Genomic DNA, 22,742 nt, shown 5'->3' on the forward strand with positions numbered 1-22,742 from the left:
ATTTTTAAATCACTATTTTTGGAATAGAATTTGCCTATTTATATAGGCGAAATATTATATATTTTAAAAATAAGCATATTTGATAAGCACCAATGAATAAAAAGGTGCTCATTTTATTAAAAAAATTGTTTTTTAAACAAGCCCTAAATCGAGGGATTACAATTTGGCACTAAATTAAGTTTAACAGGAATGACATCAGTTTTGTTTTAATTGGTTGAAATATGATTGTCCCGAAAATTTTAAATTAAAATAATTAATGTGTTCAAATTTAACTTGTTCTTGTTCTATTGAAGGTATTGGTTTCAATATTAGGCCCACTAAGAGGTGATTCATCCACATATAGTTTTGGACTTGCTAAGCAACACATAGAAGAAACACAAAAAGACTTTCAAAAACTCAATTTGATTTCAAAACACTCATACCACCTCTTATTCATGATATTTTTGCAGTGACCATTCAAACTTTATTTGTAAATGTAAGACTTGAATTTCCAGCTGAGTATTGGCACACCTTATTCTTATTTGTATTATACGCCGCTTGGCTATGCTTGGACGGTGAGGATCGGTGAGGATTATTCTAAAATGTGTTGTTCTGACCGGTTGGGCAAGTGAATAGGACAATCAATTGGTGTCCACTTCGAAATCTATAAATACGAGTTTGAGGTAAGGAGGTAGGTGATTGTATTTATTATGAAATTAAGACATTACTATAATAATCGATCGGTTTAATTACTGACTTGAGCGTCAGAATGTCTTTGGCAAGTACATGTCGCACAGTTTGGAGTTGAAGTACCAAGGACTTAGGAGAACTCGGCTAGGAAGATCTAGATTAACACAGGGGGATTTGGAGAAAAGTGTGAAGGAGTGTTTGATAGTGATCCTCGACCCCATACCCAAAACATTTTGCATCCACCTTAGGACTGAAGGATTAAGATGTAAATCTAATGGTGACTATAAGAAACATGAATTCAGAAGACCTGACCGAGATTATTAGAGCACTGCAACAACAAATGTTGGAAATTAAACAACTCTATGAAGGAGAGCCGGTCACCCTGAGGGCCAAGAATACAGTCAGGGCCGCTAGGGAGAAAGTAGCTGAGGACGAGGATAGGATCGTCTAGGTTGACCAAACTGCCTATCCTTTTATCGTGACTGAAACTGACCAACTTGTGGGCATTATACTCAGGAACAACTCTTTAAGAATCATGCAGGAGAAAAACACGTTAGCTAGTAAGGAGCTTCATTCCGCCTGAACGGAGCATACACTTGGGATGTTGTCGTTTGTCCTTGCAATCATGAAAGCACACATTTTTGAACAATTTGTTTCTCCTACTTTCAAGATGTACGAAGAGACAACAGATCCCGAGAAACACCTCAAGATGTTTGTTAATCAAATGACGTTTCACACGGCTAGTGAGATCATCTAGTGTAGGGCCTTCTCCCTATCACTTAAGAGAGAGGCCCTAGAGTGGTTTAACTCTTTACCACCTAATTTAGTAGAAAATTTCTCTAACATACAAAGTTTGTTTGGTCAGTAGTTTGCGGATAGCCGTGATAAGGCTTAACTACCTTAACTCTAATGAGCCTAAAGCAAGATAAAGAGGATTCCCTGAAAACTTTCATGGACTGCTATAAAAAGATCGTTCTGCAGACAAAGAATATTCACCCCGAATTCGGCCTCCAACACGTCGTTACGACTCTAAAACCCAGGCCCTTTGCGAACAGCTTATGTTGCAAGCCGCCAAAGACTATGGAGGAGTTGAGGGAGGGAGCAACAAAAGATATAAGGGTGGAGGAGGTGCGGGAGTTTAGGAGAAAGCATAACCAAGATGTTGTAGGGGAGAAGAAGGAGGGGAAGAAGTAAAACTAGGGCAGCGAGAAGACCCACCCCTCTAGGGGAAGATGACAATAAATGATGATTGTGATTGTGAAATTAAGCAGGATGTGTATGTCAAATGTGAACGAGCTTATATGTGAGGTTTTGAGCTCCAGAGTTGTTATTGTTAAATGCTATTACTTTGAAAGCACGAATGACTTTGCCCAGGTTTTCTATGATTGAATCAATTGCTTGTTTTGCATCATATGATCAAGGCCGTTTGTTGGAACCCTTTTTATTGGCCAAATTCATAAAGTTAGCCCACTAAAAGAGAACACTTATTGTTCTATCCTTTGAACCCTTAGCCTTGAACATACACTGAAACTCTTGATTGAAAATTTTTACCTTGACTTAGTAGAAGATCTTGTGTGGTATTGTTAAATGTTCAAGTTTGGGGTTGTTGGGAAAACATGAAAAAGGAAAAGCATTGAGCTGAGAGCCAAAAAGGAAGTATAGGCAAAGAAAAAGAAAAGAAAAGAAAAAGAAGTAAAGCTCAATGCAAATGCAAAGACAAGTTGGGAAAAATAAGAATAATTGTGTGTTATGATTCTCTTAACTCAAGGATTTTGCGATCCAGAAAAACCAATTTTCTTGTTAGCCCAGCCACATTATAAGCCATTGAAAAGTCCTTGTGATGATGCATGCTTGTGAATGTTTTTGATTGTGGTAAAATGAAAGGCAAAGTTGATTCATGTGACATTGTGATAGTAGAATGAATGAGTGATTACCTTTTATACATTTGTGTGTTGAGTGAAACACTTTACCTAGTGAGGAAATATTCCATTAGCACATGAACATCCATGCTTAATTGATTGGTCATTCATGAAAAAGAGCATTTGTTGGGTATTAACTGACTTTGTGAAACACTAAAGCATGTGCACATCTTGATTGAACTCTTGGTCATAAGTTTGATTGAAGTTTTTACTTATCTAAAAAGAGGATTTTTGAATGAGTGAACCATCATATGAATTGGTTGAAGATTGAGTTATATCTTGTTTGCTTGAGGACAAGCAAAGTTCTAAGTTTGGGGTTGTGATAACAGTTGAAAAACTGTTATTTTCATGCTTAAAATTGATACTAAAAGCAACCTTTATACTTAGAAACTAGCTTGAAATCATGCTTTTCTTCATACTTTCAGAAATAAGAGAGCTGGACAGGTTTATGCTTGATTTCAGTGTTTTTGTGCAGGTTTTAAGGTGAATTTAGTGAAAGAAGTGAAGAAGGAGAGAGATGAAATCAGAAAAGACATCAAAAAGTGCAAAAGGAGAAGTCGAAGTCACCGCTCAGCGGCAGTTTACCGCTGAGCGGCACTTAGGAGCTTGCGGGAGGTCCGCTGAGGGGCAAAATGGCCGCTAAGGGGAAGAAACGACTCACACACTTACCGCTGAGTGGTACTTTACCGCTGAGCGGCACTTTTATGGGCTTGGACCTAATTTTCTGTAATTTACGAATAATATATAAGCTTTAGGGTTTCCTAGAGTTAGGTATCTTTGGCAGGAACGAAGCAAACACTCTCTCTTCCACCCTTTTGAAGGAGGATCTTGGATGCTCAGGCTTCCTCTTCACCTTTCTAGGGTTTTATCTTTCATTCTTTCATTGTTATTCATCTAGGTTCACCATGAATATGGTGAACTAAACTCTGTATGTTTGTTGGGGAATCAATGTAATCTTTTGAAGCTCTCATATATGGAATTTGTTTTTACATCTTTTATTTAAGACCTATACTTTCTTTCATCATTAGTTAGGGTTTTTCCTCTTTGCTTAATGCTTGCGTTGTTTAACTCATTCGATGCATGATTATTGGTTTTGTCGATACGGGCACGTACGGGGAAGTCTAGATCCGGGGAATTTCTCCCAATATTATATTGGTTGTCGTTAAGCTCCTGCACTTATGAACTAATTATTAAGGATGCTAGGAATTGTATGAACTCGTAATTAGGGAGAAGCCTTCTTGAAAGGTACTTTAGGGAGTGGCATTAACAATGATGATTTGAATGTTGAATTCCTAAAATATATGAGAGTGGATAAGATGAAATTGACCCCCAACAACATATTCATACATATATTTCATTGAAAGTGTTTATCTTTTGCTTTTGCCATTGATCAAAACTTCATACATACATATTTAATTTTCGTCTTTTGCATATAAAAATCTAAATATTTCGTCTTTAAGTCTTAGCTAATCAATAAACCACACAATTAAACTAGGCCGTGAGTCCTTTGGGAAGAACGATACTTGGTCTTACCAAGTTTATTACTTGAACGATTCGGTCATACTTGCCGATTGAAAAACAAGTTTGTGACATCATATTTTGGTGTTCATAAATTTGTCCATCAAGAGGCCGAATGACCGAGTTCACGAGGCCGAGGGGACGACTCTGAGGTGGAGTTGACATCCTTTTGAGGCATTACTCGTTGTTCCTTGTGACTACAATGGGGATACTCATTCGGTCCCACGGTGGGCGCCAAAATGTTTCAGTAGGATTTAGAACCCTAATCTAAAACATTTAAAGTTGTCCGCTCCATCATCCAGTTGCGATGTCTTCTCTCTTCTTCTTGTCCAAGCCGCGGGGGAGGGTGTCTGCAAAAGGCACTCCGACGCTAAAGTCAGTGGCTTCGCGTAGTAATGTTGTAATCAAGATTAGTTATCAGAGCTCTAAGTTCAGTTCAAGTTCAAGTTACCTGTCTTCCTTGCCAGACAAATATTTATAAATTATAATGAGGTTACCGTTAGGTCTTACTCATTAATGACTATGTTAATTGTCAATAAATTACAATTATTTTCATTAACTCCCCGACAGTTATTATTATTAATTACCTTAACGGCTGATTTAACTTATCGGTTCATTGACCTGAGAGGTATCATCAGTCGGACGGCTCTTCTGCACCTTTACCGTTCGGTTGGCCATAAGCCCATAGTAATAGTTATTATTATCTTCTATTTAGCAAGTCCTCTTTACATAGTCATCTTTGAGAAAGATCGCTACTCCGAGAGTTGACCTCCTTGAAAGTAAGTGTCATTAGGTAAAAAGATATATACTATTTTGTGTCTTGGGAGGAGCAACATTGCTTTAGTAGTGGTAGTATGTACGACTTTGAACATAGCATAAAACTTTAAGGAAACATTCTGATAATGTCTTTCTATCTCTTAACATCTTTCGGATTCTTGTTTAGGACTTTTGGATAAAACTTATTGTTATCATTATCTACACAAATAAAGAGAATAAAAAACAAAATAGATAGAAAGATACAATACTTTCATACATTTAATATTTTTACTTTAAAGAATCTTTATACATGTTACGTAAAACTAAACATTTAGCCTAAATATGTGTTTTTAAATATAATATATTCAATATTTAAGAGTGCTTGCTTAGACATACTTTTTATCAAGCATAGTTTTTAACTTTTATAACATATGAGACGTTATTTTATTTTGTATGCGTTTATCAAGAGTGTTTTAGTTAGGGCTGGGCATAGTTCAATGAACTGTACTGTAACTACAGTTAACCATACTATATTGTACTTAAAAATACTAAATTTTTTTTAACTAAAAACTAAATAAACTATTATATAGTACAGTTAAAAGAAATTGAACTTTATACAGTTAGAGTACAGTTAACTAAACCACAGATTTTTCTTCTAATAAAAATTTTCACCCCAAATTGAAAACCTTCGAAGCTAGGTTTCGAGAGGCTGAGAGAAATGCGAAGAGAATTCCATTCTTCCTTTGTGAAAATGCAGATTCAATGGATCAAACTACAGGATTGAAGCTGCAAAAGGGGTTGATTGAGGGGCGTGAATCCTCCAAACGAACCCTCCAACCCAACCCTACCCTTTTTCCAGTTCGCGGGTTCAGCCGGAGGACCTCGGCGATCTTGAAGATGACGACAACGACAAAGAAGAAGCACCACGTGGACCCTCTAAACCCCCTGATTAGGATGATGAACAATGGCAAATTAGGTCTGCTATTGGCCAAGATTGCACCCTCGATTATGAGGTATATATACCGCTCATACCTCTTTATTCTTTTCCCCCAATAATATGTTATCATGAACTCACATTATGCAGTTATAATTTTAATTCAACCAATTTGATGATGAAAATTGCTTCTTCTTTTTTTCCCTTTTGAAAAAAAAAATCATTTAGACCTGCGATGAAGGAAAGCTTTTTCATTTTAATTTGGGCTTACTACCCCTATTTTTTGTCTGTGAGGAAATTGTGTAGGAAGAAGATTTAAATATAATGAAGAGTCTGTTACTGTTACCACTTAGTCCCTCCATGGGTTCACTGTTGTTCCACCTTAACCAGTGGTCTCTAAATTTGAGGGTTTTTTTGGTTTAATGTGAAAAATTGTGTAGGAATATGAGTTTATTGAAGAGTATACTATGAAGGTGATGGACTAAGATTGTATACTTAAATTTCATATATAATGAAGCACATGGATAGAATCGGATGGGGTTGTTTCATTTTAGTCAAATGGTTTTGTGTTTGAACCCATGGTATGCTTCCTGTAGAGTAGTCCTACCCGGTTCAAGCAACTGTAGAGGATACTTGCAGTCTGCACTAAATTCCTTTTATTGTTGTTGTTATCATTTGTGTAAGCAAATATATAATTAAACTTGAGAAGGTCTCTCTGTTTTAAGCTGCATTGTCGAGTTGTAATGTTATTCGGTGATTTAAGCTGCATTTTGTTTCTACATTGGAGTAAAAATGAGTTCTGAAATTTGATAATTGGTATGCTCTTTTTTGCTTCTCTGATTTGGAATGTTTAGGATTTATTTTTTATTAATTGAAGAAGCCATTTTCAGTGGTCACGTTCTGTTTTCCATGAGTAATTATCTATCTGAACTTATTGATTTAAATATCGGGTGTTAACCAGGTACTGATAAGTCTGATCATTGATGTTGCTTTGGTTGTCTAGTTATATGCAAATTAAACTGTTATGTATGTGCTAGTTGGGTGATGATAAAAAGGAGGTGCTGTAAAGAGTAGAATGTGATATAAATGGTTAGACTTTGGGTCTGTAATGAACTAGATGATATGAACTATTAAATGCATGTGGATAATAGTTGTGTTGTGGTTAATAACTTGTAACCTTTGTTTAGATCAACATGTGTAGGTTGTTATGGTTGTGGATTTTAATGCTTCTGGTTCTGATTCTTAATGTTCATTTTGTACTCAATAATTTGACAGTTGTTGTTGCTGCTGATTTTTCAGGTGCTGATTCTGCAATTGTTGATGCTGATATTCATACACCTCTCATTCAACACATTCAAAAACCTTCATTAGATGAGGTGTTGCTGGTGCAACAGAATTGGAGAGAAAGTCATTGTTTTATAGATTAGTTTAGTTTCCTGCCTTTTAGTTTAGCTCAGCCTAGATTTATACAGTTTGTTTTTGCTGGTTTTTATATGTTTCATACTTAGTACTACTTTATAAATGTTAGGATTCAAGTTTCATTTCAGTTTCGATGCTGTTCTTTTTTTCTTTCTGATTTTTCTATTTTTAGCAGAAAAATGTTTAGTTCAAATGTGAGGAGTGTTATGTTGTTTTTAGCATACTGTTTTAGTTTGTTGCTTTTACTGTTTTAGTTTACCTATTTTCTGTTTTCAGTCTAGTTGCTGCCAGGGTTTAGTATTACTGTTGATGTTTTCTGTACCAGTTTACTAAATTGTACTAGTGTAACTGAACTAAAAACTAGTTCAGTTCAATTTCTTTGAACTATTTTTTAGTTCAGTTCAATTCACTTGAACTATTTTATAGTTAACTGCAATTATTTATAGTACAGTGCACTGAACTGCATTTTGCCCACCCCTAGTTTTAGTAAATACCTATTTTTAATGCTTCACTTACTAAAGAATATTTCATTAAGTATGGAATGCGTTACTAAACCGTCTATTTAGAAGAATTTGTCTTAATAATATATATAATTAATTAATTAATTAATATGAGAACGTATTAATATTAAACTAAAATAAATTCTTAACGTTTATCAAAGGAGATTGTCTTAGTTAACTGTGAGACATGATTTTGCCAATTCAAAAAGATAAACGTAGTTAGCAGCAGTGGTGGCAGGTAGCAGCAGAAACAAAAAAGCAAAAAGTAAAAAGGGTGTGGTAAGGTATTTTCATAATCACATCAAATAAAAAGTTTCTCCAACCAAAACATTTTTATACTTAGAGATGATCACACTAAGATTTTAAAGGAAATAAATTTTATCTACAAACAGCCGGAAGAAAACAATTTACTTTATTTTAACTTAGAACACCTAACTTTGTTCTAACTTGCTGAGCTGTAAAACAACCATAAACAAACCACACACCAAAATCCAAACAAGACCATACCTATAGTCCAGTTTTTACTAAACATTCTTTGAAACCAGACAAAGACAAAAGAAAAAGCTTCCTCAAGACACACTTCACACCCACCACCATTATCCTCATTCAATTCTCCTAACATTCACATCTCTTTCTATTTGCTTCAACCTCCTTTTCTTTGTCCTTCATAAAAACTCTATGATTTTTCATTCCCTTCTTTCCTTAAAAAACGTGAAAAAGTTGGCACAAAAACAAAAAAACCCGTCCCTTCTTGTTCTTCTTCTGCTAGTGTTCCCTCTGTTCTCTGTTGCTCTTTTTGGTCTTTGAGTTCTTCTCCTTCAGAAATTTTGAGTTCAACTTCAAAGTAAACCACTATGAGGAAGCACGGATGGCAGTTACCTTACCACCCTCTTCAGGTACTTGTGAAATATGATCTTTTTCTGCAAAGTTTTTTTCTTTGTTATTCATTGTGGAAAATATTTCTGAAGGTGGTGGCTTGTGCTGTGTTTTTATCTCTGGGCTTTGCCTTCTACGTGTTCTTCGCTCCTTTTGTTGGAAATAAGACGTGTCAGTATATTGTTATTGGCCTTTACTCACCGCTGGTAACTCATCTTCCTACATCTCTGCCTTTTTTTGATATATAATATTCTCATTTCTGCTTTCTAAGATTGTTTGAGAAACGAGTGAGATCTGTGACTTTTTTTCTCTCAGATTCTGTATTTGGTTTCTTTTGTAAATCTGAATTCCGTTCAAGTTTTCCTGTTGCTTTTTATTATATGATCTACCACTCTGTTAAGACTGTCGTGTAGTTCAGTGAAGGGTTCTATGAGCTGTCTCTGTACATGAAAAGTCTATTTCCCTTGTCCATTTCCCACACCCATTTTAAGCACACACTGAGTTATGACTAATAGCCATCACAGAAATCTGTGACCTACATTTCAATGCGTTATTTTTTTAATTGTTTGGATTATTTATTAAGTTAAACTTTGTTCAACCTGAAGTGAATTATCAGTTAATTCCCTCAACATAAAAGCTTATTAAATTGATCCTTATACGTGTAAAATGTAATTGAATTAGTCCCTACAATTGATACTTCTTACTCATTCTTCATTTGACCCCTACGTTTAATTTATTCTTGTTTTTGTTTTTCTCCCTATATGTGCCACATATTCTTAATTGATATTTAATATATTATTAATTTGATCCCTACTTTGCAAGTGGGCATATTAAAACATGCTACTTGAATAAGGACCATGAGACTGTCTTAGATGGCTCTAAATTTAGAATATGTAAGGGTTACTGGTGACAGGGACCAAATTAGTGACACTTTTTTTTTTTAAATTTCCTCTTAGAACTGTATTAATGGTTCTATTATTTTTCTCCTGGGAGATGATCAAAGCTAGTTTGAAATCTCCTAATTTAAAACATATTTGATATTTCGACGATCAACTTTATTTTAGTGGGTTGAGATTTTATGTTGACGCAGGGCACGTTTTTCAACATATAAGTAAATTCTGATTATAAGACCACAGAAATGTGTTCTATTCAGCTAAAACTTGAAGTGCATGATGAAATCATATAATTCTATTGTTATGAGAATTGTGTGTTTTATAGAAGAAGTATCAAAAACTTACACTTGAAGAGTGAGTGGATTCTTTACCTATATATGTGCAGTTATTTTGCTGATAATTGCCTTTTGTAGATCCTGGTTTATGTCAACTAAATCCTATGTCAAAGCAAGACACCGTAATGGAACAAGAGAAAACTCCATACACTGTTCAAGACTTTAGTTTTATGCACTCACAATTCTCCAGAGCACAATATTATCAAGTTTTAGAACTATCTATGCATGCAGATATGCATTTTCTATTCTCTGATGTTCACCCCTTTTGTGAGCTATTTGCTATGTTATTTCCCTGTGAAAGACATCATAGTATAGTGATATTTCCTCTTTTGCCAGATTATTAGTGTCTTCGGACTGTACATTTGGTGTGCAGCATCAAATCCAGCAGATCCAGGGGTTTTTAAGTCGAAAAAGTATCTAAAAATCCCAGAAAGTAAAAAGCTTGCTAAAGTAAAGAGTTCTAAATTAGGTGAAGAATCAACTTCGTCAATGCATGAAGTATATGCATCAACAGGTGGAGCTAATTATGTGGAAAAGGAGGGATTGGGAACAAAAGGAGTTTCAAAAAATGCTTCGAATTCAGTGGAGAAGAGTACATCATCATGTTCATCCTGTGTACTCTTGGTTTCTTCCCCTTGTGCTTATATCTGCAGCTGCTCAAGTTTAACTGATAAATCTTCAGATAAACAAATAAGTGAAGATGGTATGTTCTACTGCAGTTTGTGTGAAGTTGAGGTGCGTAGAAGATTTTTGAACTAGAAATGTATCATCCCTTTAAAATTACTGTTGGAGTTCATTCCTTAATATGACATGTGGAGGTGAAAGGATGCCTTGACATTTGTGCATGGAGAACTTTATAATTACCTTCTGTTACAAAATCATGCTCACTCTGCAATTCTTAGATGGTATATCACTGAAGAATTGCATTGATGCAGGTTTTCAAGTACAGCAAGCACTGTAGAGTTTGTGACAAGTGTGTAGATCACTTTGATCATCATTGCCGAGTATGAGTATATATCTTACTATTTCTTTAGATACCACTCGAGTTATGTTCTGAAGGACTTTTGCTACCTTGGTTTGCAGTGGCTTAACAACTGTATAGGAAAAAAAAACTACTGCCAATTTTTTGCGCTCATGGTTGCTGCTATGCTCTTGGTAAGCAATATTGTCCATCCTAATCCATTAAAATCACTAAAAGAGGGATCTTAACGTGATTTTAATGGATGAAAGTTTGTTTTAATTGATTTGAAACAAAGAGCATTAACCAATAAAATCGTGATTTTAGTCAATTAAATTATTCTTCTTTGTACTTCCAGCAACTTGAAGAACATTATAATAGATTAAAATTGTTTTTAATCCTTTTAACACTTTTTTCTGCGTTTAACCTTTAACTAGACAGCTCAGAATGAACTTTTTCTTTCACAATCTATGCCTGATCAAAGGCAAAGGAAACATTTATACAAGATTAAACTCGAAAATTACAACTCAAAACACAAAAATCAAACAACCAAACTACATCAAAATCATCAAATCTTCAAGCTTTTGTTTCAACACTCCTACGTTATTGAAAAATATAATTCTGCTTAAAATCATCAGTGTTTGGAAGTCAACCTCTATTGCCAAAAACAAAAAAAATTACCCTACTTATCTCCGTGTAAAGTATCAATTCTTTCCTATTTCTCTTTGAACCATCCCAAACCTGTCTTAATAATTGTTGCAACATGCCATAACCTATAGAGCATCACAAGTATGGATTTGTATTTCCTAGTCACTTTCATTTTTACTAACTAATGACAGGTCTATACATGATTTTTGCACCTTGGGCTTGAGATTGCAGTTTATTCTTCAATGGTTGACTGGGATACTAGTGCTTATCTTCTGTTTTGTCAAGAGGAAGCAATTTTCTGTGGATATATCCTCCAAGTTGGGAACCAGTTTCTCTCTGGTTCCTTTTGTTCTTGTGGTGGTGAGCATTCTCCCTCTCCCTCTTATGTAATTACTATATTTATCTAGTAATGGTCATTTATTCTTCCAACAAACTAACTTAGTTTTGCTTGTCTTCGCTTGGAATCTTTTTATTTGATAAAATTCTGAGGCTGTTTCCAGATGCAGCTATTCTTATTTTCTCCCTGTGAAATTTTCAGTCCATCTGCACAATTCTTGCAATGATTGCTACCTTGCCAGTTGTTCAGCTTTTCTTCTTTCATATCCTCCTCATTAAAAAGGTAAGTTTGACTGTTGTTTGGTATGTTAACTGTCCGGTTAACTCTTCATCTTGAAAGGAATTTTATTTATCTTTCTGTCTGAAAACAAAACAGTAAATAGTTACATACATCTTTTGTCACATAACTTTTTTCTATTTAAACAGGCCATGTGTAGTTGTTGATGGTTTAGTCTACACACTTCTCGTATATGAAAACATTTACAAGTCTCTCACATTTTAGTTCCTAGTAGCGAATAAAACGTTTTCCTTGGGGGAAGATGCATGTTTACGTCTTGATTCTCAGTTTATCACAATAATATTTGTAGTGCTAAACATTATCAATGTATGTATCCTCAATCTGAAGTGTTAATTGTTAGTTTGCTGAGTGATTCAGGGACTCAGCACGTATGATTACATCATAGGTATGAGGGAGCAGGATCAGCAGCAGCTAGAAAACGGAGGTCAGCAAAGTCCCCAAATGTCAACTGTTAGCTCACTTACTGGATTTAGTAGTGCAAGCTCCTTCACTAATTTACACCGAGGTGCATGGTGCACACCCCCACGCCTGTTACTTGAAGATCAGGTAACATTTTTTCAATTTAGACTTGTTATCTATGTTCCTTGTTTCTCTTTTCTTGTGCTTGGATGCTTTTTTGATTAAAATGCCTTTAGGTATTACCATCCCTGCAAAAGACTCTTGCATTTCAATGGTTTTCATATCTCATGTATATCAAACTAAATTTATTATGTTATGGAAAACATGACACTTTTCATTAATTGAATAAACATATCAAGAGTAGTGTTAATATCAACATCAGAAGTTACCTACCGTAGCTTCTTTTGGATGTTTTTTTGTGCAGATCAAGTACAACATGACCTAACCTTTCACCCACTGGAAAACTAAATTTATGAACTGTTAAGCTTGATCATTTAGTCATTTCTAGATTGATACTACTATTTTCATTTCTGTTCTTTCTTTCGTTTGCTTACTGAGGACTAGCTGCTTTCATTTTTTCCTTCTCTTTTTGGGATGTCATCGGTTGTAGTTTGATGTGGTGCCCCCAGACACGGTTTCTGTTAGTTCACTGGGAAAGAAGACAGTGAGAGAAGATCCGTTAAAGAAAAAGAATCCCGGGACAGTAAAAATTAGTCCTTGGGCATTGGCACGCTTAAATGCAGAAGAAATTTCCAAGTCTGCTGCAGAAGCAAGAAGAAAGTCCAAAGTTCTGCAGCCTGTAACAAGACAGGAATCAGAAAGCAGTTTTGGTAGCAGTGGCCGAAGAATGCTTCCCAGAATCGAGAACAATAAGAAGCGGGCTGGTAAGCGGGTTCATCTTCTTGCCGACATGTCTTTGGAGTCTCTCACAAAAGATTCTGCCAGTTATGTCGATAAAGGGTTGAGTGGGATATCTAGATTTGCCCCATTACCGTTTGAAGGGCGCAGTGCATTTCAAACAGGTAAAGCGATTTCGAGCTCAGCTGGGATTGTTCCTTCGTCACCTGAAAGCAGTTTAGACTCTCCTGATATTCGCCCTTTTGGGGTGTCCTCTTCGGGTGTTGATAAAGCAAGAAAGCTTGCAGGCTCTTCAGCTGCTGATGCTGCTGCAACTCTGAAGGAAATTCCTTTGTCAAGTTCAACTAGTGATGGATATGAGGCTTCTGGTGGGGAAGACAGTGATCGGGTTGTTCCAAACAGGATTGTTCAGAGATCTACAGATTGGAGTAATGTTCTTTTCAGAGCTCATATGGATAAAAGTGCTTTGGAAAAGCCTGAATCGTCATCCAGTGTTGTTGGTCACAGTAGAAAATTGTGACCCACTGTTGGTCATATCCAGTGTCAATTAGATAGCTATATTTCTGAACATTTTATTAGAAATGTTCATTCTTTGACGGGTGAGCAATAGGTTCTTAAACATTTAAGATAATACTCGCAAATTTTGGACCTTTAAGCATGTGGGAACCAATGTACAGAGTTTCATGTTGATAGTAACTGGTCAGTTGTAGCTGTTGGTGAAGTGTGGTCGGTCTGTGTGCCGCTATTTCTATCATGAGAAGTACAAGTTACTGAATTTGGGAAGAGAATTATTGTCTACACCTCCAAACTCCAAAATGTTACAATTGTTTCTTTAGGTTGTATCTTCGTGCATAATTTCTATTAAAACGACTCTGGCTAATCTGCCATATTAACAGCTCTTTCAAAACATGTTCTTCTCCGACGAGTTTTGCTACGTTTCCAATGAGTTCAAGGCCATATAATAAGTACTGTTTAGTGTGTATTTAAGTAAACATTAAAAGAGGTTCGTGCAAACTCACGAAACTTCTCTTTCATAGTAAAAGTTAAAGCTTCGTGTAAGTAAAAATGGTTTTTGTAGTAGCGATATTTGTAATTTGTAAACGTAACCCAACGTCTATCCCGTAAATGTAGTTATATGTGTGCAACTGTGCTTAATTCACTTGTTAAAACATTCTGACAACCTCATTGCTTGTTTAAACTCATATTTAGAAAAGAAAAAACCTTTTTAATAAAATAATCACGAGTGATGATTCTATTTTTGTCTCACAAACTATGAAGTTATAATAAATTTTAATAACATCTGAAATACTAATTATTTATCTATTTTTAAAAAAAATTAACTGATCTATATTCTCTATTCTCTATTTTCTACTATACACTAAACAATACATTTATTAATGAGATGATTTTGGTAAATTATTTTAATAAATAACATTTATTATTATCTTCAATCCGTCTTCAAGAAGTTTAAAATGTAAATACTCAAGAAGCAAGTTTATTTTCATACGTAGGTAAGTTCATCTAACTGTCAATAACTTAATATTATTGACTACTTGCTTCACAAAATTAACCACATGGTGTCATTAACCGCTTATAAAGCAAACTTAACCAGTGTGAAATGTTTCAATAAGCTAATGATTATCCTAACTACATAAAAGTTATTCTTGCGTTATTCTTGCTTTTCCAGTGCATCCTTGTTGATTTTTACAGGCAGATATTAAATAGGATAAATTATACAGAATCCCTCTATGATAAAGATACGGATAAAAACAAACCTATTTTAATATAAACATATTTTATTGCCTCTTCGCTATTTATCGCAAATGAGTTTCGACAGGTGGAATTCCTTGTCCATCTTGATCCTATTGTGACCTATTTCAGGAAGCCGATTGTGACAGATATCACAATTTACAAGCACCTAAAGCAGGATTTATCATATTCAATAAATACATGAGAATCCTATATGAAATTTTGGCTTTAAAAAAGGATTAATTTTTGAAAAAACAAGATAACTTAAGATACGTCTTTTGCATATTTAAGCAAGCTGAAAGAATCCTCTTCTCTGATCTCCACATCTTTCATACTATCCTAATCTTAATTTGTCATCACAAATCAGTGTGGCCAATATTTTGTTTCAACTTCCCACAACATGTATACAACAAAAGAGCACACACCCAGACAACTACAACAGCACCTGTCTGTCTTTCAAAGACATTTTCAAATATAATTATATTTTCTCACTTATTTTTATCACCTCGTTTTTCATTTTCTTACTCGCGCATCTAATAAATAAAACCCAAAATAAAAGGAGATTATTTTGCTAATTTTGTAGTGCAAAGTCTTTCGATATGCTACCTAATATACCACCACTATTTATTCATGGCTATATTAAATCCCATGCCTCCAACACGAAAGCTAGTGCAAAAATTGGGCCAGGTTTCATCAGTTCACCATTTCTAGTTTTTTTTTTCAAGTGATGAAGATGGTCTAACAAACAAGCAGACTTATCGCAGGGAAGAAATTCTAAAGCATCACAAAAGAACATATAAAAGCATGACGAGGAATAAACTTTTGGACACGACCCAACAGAAAGCCTGTGAGGCCATATTCGCAAGATGATCTGCAAGCTGATTAGCCTCACTTGCAACTTTAAAATCACCATCTTAACTGATTCCACCATGGTTCAAAAAGATGAGATTGTTTGCAGGCCAAGTGATTTCTAGTTTCAAACCTTCTGTAACACTTCGCATTAAGCTAAACTCCAATAAACCAAAAAACGATTCCAATCATAAATTCCCCTGATTTTAACACTACACATAAGAAAAATTTGTTAACTACTTAACTTAAAAAGAGCATTCGTCCATGACATGATTGTGCAACTAAAAAATAGATGCCATGAAGTTTCACACTAAATTACAATATATACATTTGACAACCACAAGTTCCATATCCTCTGCTAAACGGTAACATAAATTTACAGGAGCAAGAGAGAAGATACACTGGCCATGTTACAAAAAGTAACGTTGAACCAACCTTGGAAGCTACATTCCTTACACATGAACAACCGAAACAACGTGAGGAACCTTGCCGTCATCGAACGGCAAGCAAACGTACTGCCAAGCGAACTCCTGGGCGATGTCGACAGCGAGCTCGCCGTGAACGGCCTTGCAGTACATGTAGAGGACGGTGTCGGCGGCGGCTCTGTAGAGCATGAGGATCATGAGGAGAGTGGAGGTGAGGACGATCTGGGTGATGAAGGCCCAGTCTTTCCAGGCCCAGCCGTCGGAGCGAATAAGGAAGGCGGTCCAGAGGAGGAGGGCCTGAAGGGAAGCGAAGAAGAGGAAGGAGGAGAAGGCGACGGGGGTCATTCCGCTAACGAGAGAGGCGCTTCGACGGAGAGGTTGGAGGCCCCAGGTGGACTCCGCGACGACGATGACGGGGGCGAGAGACCAGGAGACGCGGAGGTAGAGCAGGGCGAGGAGTAGGGCGAGGAGGAAGAGTGTTGAGGCGGTGAGGAGGAGTGGGGAGGCGAGGGAGAGGCGGCGGAGGAGGAAAGGGAGGGGAAGGGAGAGAGAGAGAAGGATGAGGTGGGAGATGAAGGTGGTGGCTATGAGACGGGGGAGGGAGGGGGGAATAGAGAGGAGGGCGGAGGGGAGTTTGACGGGGCGGCCGAAGAAGCCGTGGAAGACGCTGTGGGTGATGGAGGCGAGGGCGCAGAGGGAGAAGATGGGGAGGGAGAGGAGGAAGAGGATGAGGGGAAGGGAGAAGGGGGTTAGGGTTAGGGTTTGGGAATGGAGTTGGAGGTGTGTGTTCTGGGATTGATGAGGGGATAAGAGAGGGAAGAGGAAGGGAGAAACGATGATGGAGAAGGAGAGAGGGAGGAGAAAGATGACGGAGAGGGCCAGGAAGTGGCGAGAGTGGGCGTCGATTATGCGTTTCGATTCCGATAGTATGCCCCAGAGGTTCAGGCTCGTTGCTCCTGCCATCACTGCAACTGATCCGTCAATTTGGTGAACCTACACGACGGAGGAGGAAGTGAGTGCCGTGTGGATCGCAAGATTGCAAATAAATGAGGGAAAGGGTTATTGGATAAATAAATAAATAAATAAGAACTAACGTCATTTCCACTTCTTGCATCCACCTCTCATGCCATGTCTTAATCATCCATTTCATTTTTTATTTTAGCTTAAAAGCCTGAAATCGGCTTTCAAAGTCTTGGATTTTTTTTTTCAAATTAATATTGTGTTTAAACTTTAAAAACCAATATTATTTTGTTTCCACGATGTGGAGACGTTTCATTTGGCGACGTCATTCAGGACGGCAAGTTAAGAATATGTTTTTTTTAAGGAATGGAAAATATCTATAATCTAATATATTCAAGTTTATATTTTAACTTTATTTTAAATTTAATTTTTTTTAATTTTAGATTTTAAGCTTAATTAATTTAATTGGATTATATTAGACATAAATTAGATAACTTTTTTTAATTTGGAAAATTTAAAATTAATGGGTTTTGATGGTTTAAAATGTTAAATTAGATTTAGTTTAAATAAGATAAAATCCAGTGAATTAGATGAACTCATGTCAAACATTTTGTGACCAATTGAATTAGTTCCATGCTAAAGTTAAGTCAAGTTATACTAAATATGCATTAGGTTGAGTTGAGTAAATTTGATGTTGACAAAATCCAAATTGAGTCCATGATAGGTTGAATATGATCAATGTCAAGTTGGGTTGAGTCATTTGAGACCCACTTAAGGCAGAATCAATAGATCCACTACATGTTGAATCGATCTAGGCACACATCAAGTCGAGTTAGTTTTGGTCCACATCAAGCCAAGTCAGAGTGAGCGTAGGTTGGTAAAATTTGATTAAGACCAAGTCAAGCTAAGTTGAACCAAGTCAAAAAGGTCCAAGTTGAGTTGAGTTGAATCGATTAGGGCCCAAGTAAGTTTGAGTGTGCTTGATTCCATGTTAAGCAATGTCTATATCAAGTTAAGTCAACCCAAATGACATAGGTCGAGAAAGGCATGTTGGTTAAAGTCATGCAAGGAAGAGTCAAGTAGAGTCAAGCTCAATTTAGGTTTTATCAAGCTAGGCCTGAGCAGGTTAGGTAAGGTCAAACTCATATCAAGTTGAGATTGAATTTGTCAAGCTTAAGTCAAGTTCAAACTTAATTAGGTCAAGCTTAAGTTAGTTTGGGTCAGGATGTGCCTAGCCCATGTTTGGATGGGTTAGACTTGGTTAGGGCAAACCAAGCTCAAGTCAAGATGGATTAAGCCAAACATAGGTCAAACTAAGTTTGATTGGGTTGAACATATGTCAAGATGGGTTTGACACCAAATACACATTAGGATGTGTCTACTAGGGCCAAGCCTACATTAGTTTGGTTCTAGTCGGGTCAAACCCAAATTAGGGCAAGTTGAGTCAAATAAAAAAGTTCAAGTCAAGCTAGGTTAAGCTAAGTTGGACCTAAGTAAGTTTGAGTGTGCTCGAGTCCAACGTATTAATTTATAATTATGTTATGTAATTTCTTTTTAGTTACAACATCTTTGTCGTACTACACACATGTGCTGATTATAAATATAAATAACATATTTTCATTCTTTTAAATCATCACCCATTTAAGTATTTTTCCTCTATGTTGTGCAATCTTTCTCGAATTTTACTTGTTTTTTTTTTTCAGATAATGAATTCAATATACACATGGTGTAATTGTCATACACCATTTTCACATTGTTAAACATTGCATATACAAGGTTCAATTTTCAAATCATTATGGTGTAATTGTCCATGTTGATTATGCCTAGAGGTGTAGAGCAATTTTATGCACAAGGATCAATAGTGGAAAATTGTGAAGTTGGAAGGTGTGCACACATGTGTTTCCCCATTTTCTCACAAAACCACAACAAGTTGGATCTTAAATGATTGAACAATGCATTCATGAAATCATCTAAGAAGACCCTTCCACCCTAGTGCCTATCATCATGGTTGACACAAAGTTGACCCAAAAATATATAGTTACCTACAATAACGCATGGCTTAGAAAAGAATTGACAACATAAAATGTTAATGACAAATGGGAAAGTCGTACAAAAAATGGTTTTCCCTTCTAAACGCTATGTAAATTTACATAAGTGGATTTATTTGGAAAATGAATACCCAAACAACATATCAAGACAACTAGTTGGACAAGGACCACATCATCTTCAAGAGGGTCTTTTGGACATGCAAAACATGCATTGATGGTTTCAAATTTTGTAAATTAGTTATCTAAATTGATGGGACATTCTTATGCGACAAATATAAAGGGACATTATTGGTCATAATTACATGAGATGGCTGCAATAAGATATTACCAATTGCATTTGTTGTGGTAAAGAGGATGAGACTGTTAATGTATGGTTCTTTTTCCTATACAACCTACAAAGATATGTTACTCTACAAAACAAACTTTGTTTGATTTTCTACCATCATGAATCAGTCAAGAACGCATATTTTAAAGAAGGTAGCAGTTGAAACAACAACAATTATGTGCATTCATACTACATTATTCATATTACACAAAACTTCATGAGTAGATTTAGAAATGAAATACTAAATAAAGATGTTCTCAACATGGATAAACTGTCTTCTTAAATTTTCTTATGTGATTCATTTGTAATTTATAGTTTCTTTAGGTTCAATTATTTTACTAACTACATTTCTAACAAATAATTATAGCATATGAAATGAAAAAGTCACACATGTTTTACTATCACAACATTATCGTAGAGAATGATATTGAGGCAACACCACAGATGAACTATATCCGTAAAGACAAGTGAACTCTTGCATGGGGGCAGTGGCCAACAGTGGCAACACATGACTACCAATCCCAATGAGTCCATAAACTTAATACTGAAGAAAATAAGAAACTGCATAATCTCTTTTATGGTGATGGCAACATATACTCATTGTTATAATTTTTCACCAACAAAAATAGGCAGGTCACAATTATGATTATGTCTACTCTAAAGTCACAATGAAAGCATTAGAATATGTATCGTTTAAGGTAAACAATCATATGATAATTTTCTTTAATAGAAGGACCACCATATTTTTTATATAAGAAATACAAAATCCAAGGGACATATGACCATGAGACAAATTTATAGTCCACTTGGATGAATTGAGGTGTAACTGTGGTAAATTCCAAAAACTACACCTACCATGCTCACACCCTAGACCCTAAACTATAATAGCAATAACAAACTTTTCACTTTATATATTTGATTTTAACATTTAAAAATATTTATAATTTACATAAATAATTTAATATTTCAGCTCACATAATTTTTTAATTTTTTCCCCTCTTAAACCAATTAAATTTTATTCTACGCAATTTTATAAATTTGTTTAAATTAAATTTATTCACCAAACACGTTTCTAAGGCAACCAGTTGGATTTTCAAAAGGATCTTTTGAACATGCAAAACACACATTGATTGTTTCAAATTTTGTAAGTCAATTATCCAAGTTGATGAGACATTCTTGTATGACAAATATAGAGGGACATTATTGATCACAATTGTGAAAGATGTTCGCAACAACAAATTACCAACTACATTTGTTCGGTAGAAAGTGACATTGTTGATGCATGATTTTTTTTCCTATGCAACCTACGAATATACGTTTCTCTACAAAATGACCTTTATCTGATTTTTTACTGTCACGAATCAATCAAGAGAACATATTCTAAAGAAGGTAGTGGTCGAAACAACAACAATTATGTGCATGTATACTACATTTGTTACATTACACAAAACTTCATGAGATGTTGTCAGCAGGGATAATTGTCTTCTTAAGTTCTCTTATGCGATACATTTGTAATCTATGGTTTCTTTAGGTCCAATTATTTTACTAACTACATTTCTAGCAAATAATTACAACATATGAAATGATAGAGTTAAACATTTTTTACTATTACAACATAATCAAAGAGGACAATACTAAGACAACACAATAGTTGGATGATATCCCTAGACATAAATAGACTCTTGCATGAGACAATGGTCGGGGACATATGATTACCAATCTCAATGAGTCCATGAACTTAATATTGAAGAAAAAATATTATTTCCAATCTATTTTATGATGATGAGAATATACATTAATTGCAACTAATTCTTCACCAATAGAAGCAGGCATGTTGCAACCATGATAGTTGTCAACCATGTCTACTCTGAAGTTACAACAAAGGCAAGGGAGGATGTATAGTATAAGGCAAACTTCATCAATGCTTTTCTTTTTATAGGAGGAGTGCCATATTTTTTATAGAGCAATGCATAAAATCCAAGAGAAATATGATAACTAAGGAGATTTGTAGTTTGCTTGGATGAATTATGGTGTGGTTATGGTAAATTTCAAAAACTACACCTACATTTCTCACATGTGCTTGTTGCATGCAAAATATGCGCACTGCAATTTTGAAATGTGAATGAAAAATGTGTATAGATTGAACTAAGTTGCTCAAGTCTACAAAGGTTTATTCGGTGAACTCAAAATAAATTTATTGAACTCCTTACACTAGCAAAATACTATGCTCAAATTCACAAATGAAATGAATATCAAAAGACATACCTAAGTAAAACCGGATAAGAAAAAAATATAATTTTAAAAAAATATATAATAGATCCAAAAAAATATTCCTAAAGTCAACTATTATAACAAAAAAAATTGTTTGATCAATGTAGAAACATTTATTTCTCACCATTAATTATGTTTCATTTAACAAAGTATATTGTATTAGTATTTAATGAATGTAGTTTTTTTTTCTTCATCTTGAATTTATACGTCATTGTTTCATTAATTAAGAATACCTTTCCACTAATAAATAAACAATAAATCTCTTAAAACGATTGAAAAGCCTAAATAATGCACAAACAACACACTCCTCCATAGTTTACTGAACTTTTATTCACAACATCAATCAATCTAATTATCAATCATCTCTTAATTTAATTTTTTTAATTTATAATTTATAGACACTAATTTTAGTTTTAAGCATCAATTATTTAAAATTGTAACACCCAAATTTTTGAGATGTTATGGGTTATTAGTAATCGGTAAAATTCAAAATTTATCGTAGCGCGGAAACGTACTTAAAGAAAACTTTATCCAATTACATTATTTCGAGTAATAAAATAACGAATGAAATACTCCAATTATATTATCTTAACTTGTAAAACAAAATAGATTTAATTGAATCTCAAGGTTTTTGTCCATCCTCTCTCGAGTCTATCATGCCTTTGGAACAACTACAATATCATCTGCTTAAGTATAACACATTATCGGATCATCGCCGATAATTTCATTCACAAACACAAATATGTATGGGGTAAGCTACCGATAAAACAATCATAACAACAAGATACATACATACTAA

General features: G+C 35.1%; 2 protein-coding genes across 2 annotated transcripts; one reads left to right on the forward strand and one right to left on the reverse strand.

Moving 5' to 3' along the window:
* The first annotated feature begins 8,178 nt into the window (after positions 1–8,178).
* On the forward strand, positions 8,179–14,158 carry LOC124846264 (putative protein S-acyltransferase 22). Its single transcript, XM_088094743.1, has 9 exons — positions 8,179–8,611; positions 8,684–8,797; positions 10,156–10,554; positions 10,755–10,823; positions 10,903–10,974; positions 11,657–11,785; positions 11,964–12,044; positions 12,417–12,605; positions 13,069–14,158. Exons 1-9 carry the CDS (start codon positions 8,570–8,572, stop codon positions 13,834–13,836), a joined length of 1,863 nt encoding a protein of 620 aa, XP_087950869.1. The 5' UTR covers positions 8,179–8,569; the 3' UTR covers positions 13,837–14,158.
* Positions 14,159–16,133: 1,975 nt separating this feature from the next.
* On the reverse strand, positions 16,134–17,402 carry LOC124846266 (uncharacterized). The gene has a single exon (XM_047323489.2). The coding sequence runs from the start codon at positions 17,300–17,302 to the stop codon at positions 16,367–16,369; it is 936 nt and encodes a 311-aa protein (XP_047179445.1). The 5' UTR covers positions 17,303–17,402; the 3' UTR covers positions 16,134–16,366.
* Positions 17,403–22,742: the final 5,340 nt, after the last annotated feature.

The sequence above is a fragment of the Vigna umbellata genome, chromosome 7 (assembly GCF_029865625.1).
Source record: "Vigna umbellata cultivar VRB3 chromosome 7, Vumbellata_1.0, whole genome shotgun sequence".
In the NCBI taxonomy this organism is placed as follows: Eukaryota; Viridiplantae; Streptophyta; class Magnoliopsida; order Fabales; family Fabaceae; genus Vigna; species Vigna umbellata.